The sequence below is a fragment of the Grammomys surdaster genome, unplaced genomic scaffold (assembly GCF_004785775.1).
Source record: "Grammomys surdaster isolate TR1022 unplaced genomic scaffold, NIH_TR_1.0 150, whole genome shotgun sequence".
Classification (NCBI taxonomy): domain Eukaryota; kingdom Metazoa; phylum Chordata; class Mammalia; order Rodentia; family Muridae; genus Grammomys; species Grammomys surdaster.
Window position 1 is genome coordinate 8,804,043 of NW_021604608.1, and position 9,580 is coordinate 8,813,622.

The following is a 9,580-nucleotide window of genomic DNA, read 5'->3' on the forward strand; positions in this document are numbered from 1 at the left end:
TGCTTGAATAGATGTTTCTGAGATTAAGCTTCTTCTTACTCAGTTTGTTTTGGACAAAGATGCTGGCCACAAAGTTCTTGCTGCAGGTTGATGCTTCTCATTATAACACAATATACAAGGTCTAAACCCTTTCTGGAAGGCTTGTCATGAAACTGTGAGAAAGACCACTCTCATGTTCAAGATAGAAGCTTCATTGTAATGCAGTCCAGAGAAGGAAATGTAAGGCTTGTTTTCTATTATAACAATTTGCTTTACAACCACAGTTAACCTTAAAAGAAGCTTTTCCTGTGCATGTGTGTGATTGTATGTGTGTTGAAGGTGTACATACATGTGTGTGCTTTCACATGCATGTGGAGGCAGGAGGTTTACATCAGGAATCACCCTCTATTGTTCTTCTACAATCTTCCTTGAGGCGGAGTCTATGACTCAAACTCAGAGCTCACCAATATGGCCATTCCCCTAGGCAGTTTGCTGTGGGCATCCCTTGCTTTGACCTCAGAAAGCTAGAATTACAGATGGGCTAGACATTCCCATGGTTTTGTGGGAATCGGAACTCAGATCCTCATACTTTTCAACAAGCACTTAACTACTGAGCCGATGCCCTAGCCCTAGCCCAACAGTTGACTTTTCAAAAGCAAATGCCATGGTCTCACTCAAGGACAGTTGTTTCTATTTAATTCTTTACAATGTTCTAAGTTGGAAGCATGCTATAAAATACTAGTGGAGGTGACAGTCCATCAAAGGGTTCAGAAAAATGAATGTGGCTGTGGGGTGGGGGTGAGAAGCTTCTTGAATACCTGGTAATTTATGTAATATTTCAAACTTTATGTTCCCCATTTGCAGATTAGGAAAAAAAAACGAACCTGTTTACAGTGAACTAGCTGTTTCTTCAAACTGTGGACATTTAACACTGACATAATGCAAATCCTGAAACTAGTGCAATATATAGTACATGACAAAAAGGGGAAAGCCTGGGAAGTCAGAATTTAAATATATGCCTCTATGAATGGATAGCTAGAATTTTATGATTCCCATGGTATTACTTTTTAGTGTTAACTGCCTTTATATCACTTATGTTATGAAAAGAATGAGATATATCAATCATACATGGAAACATTTTCTTCCTGTTAATTTGCTGTTAAAACCTCTGACAGACTATTAGGCTTGCTCACACACTTTGCACCGAGTGCACGCGTGATTCCATTCATGCTGCACTTAGCTAGAGCAACTGGCCTGCTTCTGTATTTTTGCCTCCTAGCATTGCAGGACCTCAGCAAGCTAAGCAAAAAGTAAACCAGGCCCACAATAAAGTCAGATTGCCAGGGCCAAAGAATCTTGTGAAAACACAAATGTAACTGGAAAGTTAGGGTGGGCATTTGTTTTCTTTTCTCAAGTTCACCTGAGCCCCTTTCTCAAGCTCGCTCATTTTGTGACTCACTTCCAGCCATCTCCTTGTTCTTTTTTAATCTTGGAGTTAGAGCTCGCATTCCTTACAGAATTGCATGGTCTAATAACATCCTCCACACTTTCAGCCCTCGGTAAATTTGATTAACATACACTTGGATACAATGGAGATGATGCTATAACTACAAGGGAGGCGTGAGGATGGATGGGAAACAGGCTATTTGTGCACATGCTTGTGTATGCGTGTGTGCACATGCAGAAGCCAGCACTTGGCATTAGATATCTTCCTTAGTTGTTTCTCCTCCTGTATTTTGAGACAGGGTCTCTTTCTGAATGTGGAACTTGCAGATTCCCTTAGACTGGCTAGCATTCTTCCTGTCTCTTCCTTCCCAGCTAGTAGTGTGTGTGTGTGTGTGTGTGTGTGTGTGTGTGTTTGGGGGATGCTTAGATTTTACATAGGTACTGGAGTATTGAACTCAGGTCCTCATGATAGTTTGGTATGCATTCTACCTGAGCTATGCCCTATCCTCCAGGAAGTCTTTTAGGTACAGAGTCTCATTCCATATGACGGATGGCAGGATGCTGCACTTCACATACTCAGAGGTATGCACTAACCATCTGTAATAGTTTTTTTTTCAATTACTTGAGGCATGTTAGCCATTTTGAAATTAAATAATACTTAATAACATTACATTATTAAATAACTGCCATTTCTGAATGGGATATGCTAAAGAGACAGACTAACACTTACCTGGATATTTGGCTATCTTAAAATGGGTTTTAGAGATGCTCAGAATACTTTGTGCTTTAGAACAATTTTGGCAATCCTTGGACTTACTGGCTTAATCTCATGGCATTATTCACATATAGTAACACTTTGATTCCCTGGAACATGAATTGGGCACCATTGCCTCCATTATATAGGGGGAGATAGACCTTAGAGGTTAAAATCATTGGTTTATAGCTATGAAAGCTCAGTATTGGGGGTATGGTTCATTAATGTGAGGACCTCTCTCTCTTTCTTTCTTTCTTTCTTTCTTTCTTTCTTTCTTTCTTTCTTTCTTTCTCATTTTTTTTTAAAGTATATAAAGGCAGGTTTATTGGGGGTAGCTCTCTGGCGGGTTCTCTGATCTCACAGGAGGTCAGTGAAGTGTCCATGGAGAGGGAGGCAGAAGGGAGGGGGAAGAGAAAGAGAAAAAGAGTTTGTGCACATAAGGAGAGAGAAAATGCAGAGAGAAATGGAGAGAGGGAGAGAGGAGAAAGAGCAAGATAATGTGGGAATCTTGGTGCTAACAACTTGATTTTAGGATAAAAGCAACATTAGCCTCATTGGGAGGCAAAAGTAGGCTTTTTCGAAGTTCAAAAGCAGCTTGGTTTACAGTGAATCCCAGCCAGCCAGGACTCCATAGTGACACCCTACAGAGACAGAGAGAGTGAATAAAAGCTGCACTGAATGTTCCATGTGTTAATGTGCTACCAACTGTTTCGCTTGCCCACTGGACACACGTCCAGAAACTTCCAAACTCATTCCAATTTAAATATTTCATTTATTGGCTTATAAAAAGAAACAATACACCTTCACTCCTGAAATGAAAACTAATGGGGAAAGGTGATCCTCATACTATATTATAAACTCTCTAACCCTGGATCAGGCCACTGTATCAGCATGCTTCACACCTGGATCAGGTCACTGTATCAGCATGCTTCACATCTGGATCAGGCCACTGTACCAGCATGCTTCACATCTGGATCAGGTCACTGTACCAGCATGCTTCACACCTCTGATAGTGGGTAGTTTGCCTGCATATATGTAGATAAACCTTTCGTTAGCCTTGTGCCTCTGTAGGCCAGAAGGCGGCACTGGATCTTCTAGAACTGGAGGTACAGAAAGTTGTAAGCAACCATGTGAGTGCTAGGAACCCAGGTCCCCTGGAAGAACAGCCAGCACTCCTAAACCCTGAGACATTTCTCCAGCCCCCATCCTTTCCTTTTACAATGAAACCCTTTTAATTTTCAAGTAGACACTATTGGGTTTCATTACAGCATTTTCAAATAAAATTTATCTTTGCTAATTCTTCTGTCCTCCTCCTCCTCCCCTTGACCTGGCAGTTCTTAGCCACCTTTCCACTTTGAGGTCACATGTGTCTTATTGCCTGCCCTGCTCTGCTTCAGCTCTGCCTTTTTTCTCTTCTGGTCTTCTCTCTAATTTCACATTGCGTGCCCACACGTATACCCACTTACATGCCTATGTAAGCTGGGAGTCATATATGAGAAATTTGATATTTGTCTTTTCTGAGTTGGCGTTACCTCACTTAATCTGTTTTCCAGACCTATTCATTTTCCTGCATATTTAATGATTTCCCTTTTCTTTATGATTGAACCAATTCCATTGTGTATTTGGGCCATGATTTCATTAGCCACTCATCTAGTGATGGACATCTAGGCTGATTCCATTTCCCTGCTGTTATGAATAATGTAGCATTAACATGGATGCACAAGTGTGTCTGATGGAACTCATGTTTTCCGACTGTAGTTGTCCTAGGTTCCTGCTTATTGACCCTTCACAGATGTAGGGCATTTCTTCTATATGTGTTTGTCTTCTAACTGGAGTTCTCCTGAATGTAAGTCTCTTCACACCTCAGAGTTTGCTGTTTGCTGTGCTTGTAGACTTCTGTCCCTTCCTACAGAAGTTGTGTCTGTCTTTCAAAAGGTGAGACACAACTCAATGGCCATCTCTACAGAGGCAAGAGTTAGATCTTCCATCCTGCTCCAAGCCTGTCAACCCAGGCTTGCTCTCTAGCACTGATTTGTCTATACACTCTGCTAGTTGGGGGGCCCCGAAGTCCCTTTGTGTCAGCCATTTTTGTAAAACACTTGGCTTGAGCCAAGTGGATCAAGAGTTCTTCCATTTTAATTCCACTGAGATGCCACATCACATGCCTAACGTCTTTTGGAAAAGGATTCCGATGAAGTAAACAGAAAAACAAATCTGCTCTCTCTCTCTCTCTCTCTCTCTCTCTCTCTCTCTCTCTCTCTCTCTCTCTCTCTCTCTGCTTATTGAACACTTACTACATCATTTCTCTTTTATTTTCCTGTTTTATATTTTGAGTAGGCAATATATGCACTTGGCACAAATTCAAAAGCCCCAAGACAGCCATGTTAGAAACAAATAGGCCACTAAGTGTACATTTATGTATCACTATTTGCTTGTTGTTGAAACTATGAGATAGATAAAAAGTATTTCTGACTTTGCAGACACATACATACTATTACATTGTTCCTAGAACCATTTTCTATAGCACAGGCAAATATATACATAGTATCTACCACTGTTTGCTTGTTATAGAACCTTCCACCAAAGAACCTAAAGAGTAAGTTTTACTTAAAAACAGATACATACATACTATTACACTCTTTAATTTTTCTTGATTTAAAGCAAAGCAAAGCAAAACAAAACCCTGGGCTGAGAGAGAAGGCTCAGTGAATAAATACACTTGCTCCATGAGGACCTGAGACCAAGTCCCCAAACCCTTGTTAAACCGTCCTCCTACATCCAGCAACTGCAATCCCAATGTCTTTATGGGAAAATGGGAGGCGGAGACAAGACAGTCCTGAATGCTCACTAGTCAGCTTGCTAGGAATCTGCAAGAGAAAAACCAAGAGATCCTGTCTCAAACTAAGTGACAGGTGAGCATGAGAAGGTTGCCCTCTGATCTCCATGGCCATGCATTCAGACACACAAACACAGGGAAAACAATAAGAAAAAGATATTTCTTACTGATACTCAGGAGGTTTCCAGTATTTTCTTTGACCATTAGAGGTGCCAAAACATTCAGGTAACTTAACAAATAGGTTAAGTACACTTGTAGCATAAACCACGCCAAGTTGTATGGTTAACACACAGTGGCAAATATGCACAATTTCCATATTTTTAATCCCACGGCTCACCCATAGAAGTATCTATTTCTTTTTTTCCCCCCAGAGCTGAGGACTGAACCCACGGCCTTGCTGCTAGGCAAGCGCTCTACCACTGAGCTAAATCCCCAACCCCTGGTTTTTTTTTTTTTTTAAATCTATTTTTTTATTGTCCATTAAAAGAATTTTTTTTTTCCTGAGGGGTTCACATGGAGAGCAGGAAAACTTTTTTTTTTTTTTTTTTTTCGAGACAGGGTTTCTCTGTGTAGCCCTGGCTGTCCTGGAACTCACTCTGTAGACCAGGCTGGCCTCGAACTCAGAAATCCACCTGCCTCTGCCTCCCGAGTGCTGGGATTAAAGGCGTGCGCCACCACCACCTGGCTCCCCCCTCCCCACTTTCAAATATTCTTCCTTCTATCCTTTAAAATCACCTCTACTCTGCCCTAAGAGATTCCCTATCTCCCTCCATCCTTCCTGCAAATAATGACTATCTACACATCAGGCAGTGTTCCAGGAACCAAGGCTTGAAGATTGAAACAAAGCACATAAGAAGAAAGAGGCATGGGAGTCACTCTAGGGAAGGGTGGCCAGAAAATGGCCAGGGTATGACATTGACCTAAAGACTTCAAACGAGTCTTCCTCCTATATGCATGAGGGGAGAGCACTGCTGGTCACGGAAATGGCACAGGTTCAGAGTTGAGAATGCTTACCGTGCCCCCTGAGCTTCAAGAAGGGCAGCAGGCTAGAGCTTCAAGTAAAGGAGGGGGAGGAACTGCTGGAGTTGAAGAGGTCAGGAGGGTTTGGCAGCAAGCCAAATGGTAAGTTCTCCTAGTGAAATGGAAAAACCGGTCTTAGAAGATGAGGAGTGGTCCCATGAGAAGAGACTCAGGTTGGCTGGGGGTGGAGTGGAAGAAAGGAAGATCTCTTAGCAGACAACCTGTAACCCATGTGGAGAAACAGATGGGTTAGGTGAAGCTAGTTGCTGAGGAGATATAGGAGGTTAGGATCTAGGTCTACTTTGAAGGTATAGTACCTGCTTTAAAAATATTTACTTGTGACCCCAAGTTCTTGCACAATCTAGGAGCCAAAGTAGTAACATGAGAAGTGGTTGAATATTCAAGAAGTTGGGCCTAGTGGTGGATAATCAGGGTATCAAATCTGGCAACCAAAGATTGATCCCTGGAACCCACATAATAGGTGAGAATAAACTTAGCAAGTTATTCTTTGACTTCCATGTGTGCCATGGCCTGTGCACACCACACATATCTAAAAAAAGAAAAGGTAACTTGATTTTTTTTTAAAGTCATTCTAAAAAGAATAAACCTGGCTCCTGCTCTGCCTCTGGTTTCCAATCTTCCAGTCTATGTGACCTCTTCTGTATACACATACTTCTATTATTGTGACACCATCTGTTAAGGACTTGTGACAGCTAAACAGATGTTAGCATCATTTGTTCGTGCAGCCTCCAAAGCTGGGAGCAATATTAGCTTCCTTCCTTACATATTACCGATTAGAAAATACATCTGACTAGCATGATTGGTCTTGCTGGTGCAATCCTGGGTGTGTGATATAAAAAAGGCAAAAGTAATTCCAAGGTCCTCTTAAGTGAGAGCAAAGGAATTGGCTTTACTGAGAAAGGAAAACACTATAGGCGGAGCTGATGAGTTGAGATTAGTTTTATGACTAACAGGGCTTTCCAAGGTCTCATGTCTTTCTGTCCAACATTAGTGCCACAGACCATAGTAGGTCTAAAAATCCTTGAGGAAATGTTTAAAGGCATTTTACTTCTGCAGCATTCTCTTGTTCCAGATTAGTCTTGTTTTGACAGTGTATTAAATGGGCATACATTCTTTTTAAAATGTAAAGTAAATAATCAAAGCAATAGGCAAATGTGTATCACATACCTCAAAGCTTCAGTAAGCAAAGTTTTATTTCAACCAGGAGACACTCGCTATTAGAGAGTTCACTGTCTTCTAAATATCAAAACCCAGTCTTCATTTGTGGGTGCATGATGCCCGTAAGACATTGATTCTATACAGCACCACGCCAATGTGGAAAGTGGCAGACTGAAGAAAGTTCTGACACCTTTTGGGCAAGTAAATAATTCAAAAAGGGAGAACAGCAGGCACTAACGTATCTGATGAAACAGTACCTAAAAGGGGATGCTTACTACAAAAGTATAGAAAGAGGAAGGAAACAACTGGCATTTTAAGTCATATGGGGGAGAGGGGAGACTGAAACTGACATGTATGTAGGATTCCTTTAAAGGGTAGAACAGACTAAGGGGAAGATATTTAAATCGTGTCCTCTGTACCACAAGGCAAACGTGCGAGATCGCCAAGCTCAGGTTTCTCGGAGCCTTGCCCGGCTCACAAAGCCATCGAAGTCACTATAAAGTAAAAACCACCCATTGCTAGAATAGTTAAGGGAATCCAAACTTGTTGTAAAGAAAGTGAAGTGGAGGCCAGACTAGGTGACTCAGATGCATGACTCAAAGCCGACACGGGGCTGTCTGTCAGCTCCCGGAGGTGGGGGGCACCGCGTCTGTCACATTTCAGGAAAGTACCAGGCTCCGGAGGGCGACAGGAAGCCTCCCCGGCGCGTGCGTGAGTGTGCCAGGGCGGCCTCCGCCCGCCGCTCCCCGCCACGCGCCCACGGCCCCGCCTCGCGGGCCAGTCCGACCCTGCCTTTCGCGCCCGGGCACGCGCGCTGGGTGGCGCACGGGACGAACACCTGTCGGGGCCCCGCTCGGCGAGATTTAGGGCGCACGCCCAGCCGCCCGGGGGTGGGTAGGGGAGCGCATTCTCGCGAGGTTTAGGAAATTTCCCACGGCCCGTGTTGTGTCTGAGCCGAGCGGTGGAAGGCGGTCGGAAAGGAGGTGTAGCGTGAGACTCCGCTGCCCGCATTGCGCACATGCGCAGTGGCGCGAGCGCGCCGCGCCAATCCTGCGGCGCTTCGGAGCGGGTTTCGGGCGGTGTAGTCCAGTTTTCCGGGTTTTGTGGCTCCCTGCGGGAGGCAGTGCAGGAACGAGCTGGGAATCTCTTGGAAAGCAAAGGGCGGGGAAGGGGGGAGCAAGGAGGATGGCAGGTAGCGGAGGGGCACGGCTCGGGCCTCCACCTGCCTAGGTGTCCGGGGCGAGCAGCGGGCGACAGGGTCAGGCCACCACGGAGGAGCTGCTTCTAGGCGGTCATCTGCCCGCCTGCACCTACACCTACATCCTGCAAGCTGCCTGCTGCCATGAGTCCCCAGGCAGCCGGAGCTCGGCGGGTAGCTCGCTCCCAAGTGCCTGGGCTTGGAGTGTGGCTCTTAGTGATGGCTCTGGGGGAGAACCATTCGGGGCTGTGCCGTGTGGGTGCAAGGTGGACATCTTGGGGGGGGGGCTTTGCCAGAGGCTGACCTCGGGCTGACCTCAGATTGCATCGGGGGAGAAGCGGCGAAAGCCACCGAGCTTTTCGCCCGCAGGGCTCTGGAAAGGGTCAGCCCACGCGATGATCATGCCTGTCTCACCACGTGTGCGGGTAGCGCAGGGGCAAATGAATGAAGACAAGTCGCTGGCAGGTCACGGGGGCCGGATCTCTGTCCGCTCTCCGCCGCTCCGGCACCTGACACCGAGATTAGCATAAGGGAGGTGTCCAGGGAACGTCTGAATGAATGAAAAGGGCTGGGAACCCGCCGCGAGCGGGAAGCCACTTGGAAAACACCCACTTGAGGAGGTGTCTCATCTAGGCCTGTGAAACGCTCACATTTTCCCAGGACCCCTCCTCCCGGCCCCTGGGCCCCGCCTCCTGACCCCTCTAGTCCTGGTCCCCGTAGTAATGCCCTCCGGTTTTCCTCAGTCTCCACGTACGTCCCCGAGGGCGCGTCCCAAAACCCGGATAACCGGAGCGCTCCCCATGGACTACAGGGAGGGCTCGCCCGCGGAGGAGCGGCCTGCGCATGCTCCATCGTCGGGGTAGGTTTCCAGGGAAGGCAGTGAACAGATCCCTTAGTCCGCGGGCGGCGCGAGGTGGCTGGCTCCTGGCGGCGGCGAAGCGGGGAAAGACGGCGCGGGGGCCGGGTGGCAGCGATCAGCGAGGCCGAGGGAAGGGGCGGGGGAGAGGAGCAGGGAAAGGCGGCGGGGGGAATCTCGCGAGGGTTGGAGTTTTGGCGAGAGTTTGTGGAAGATGGCGCCTGTTGTGACAGGGTAAGTCTGAGGGGGCAGCGAGTGCTGGGAACCGGGAAAGTTGCGGGTGTCTGACTGCCTGCGGCAGGCGGCGGGCCG

The 9,580-nt window shown here is 46.2% G+C and overlaps 1 protein-coding gene across 2 annotated transcripts in view; it reads left to right on the plus strand.

Moving 5' to 3' along the window:
- Positions 1-9,134: 9,134 nt before the first annotated feature.
- Positions 9,135-9,580, plus strand: part of Rbpj (recombination signal binding protein for immunoglobulin kappa J region) — a 63,161-nt gene continuing 62,715 nt past the window's right edge. The window contains exon 1 of one of the 2 annotated variants that reach the window (XM_028765294.1): positions 9,135-9,271. In XM_028765294.1, coding sequence (XP_028621127.1) covers positions 9,135-9,271 — 137 coding nt within the window. Of the gene's footprint in view, positions 9,272-9,436; positions 9,503-9,580 lie in introns of those variants that run through there. The other variant, XM_028765295.1, reaches the window with a different exon arrangement.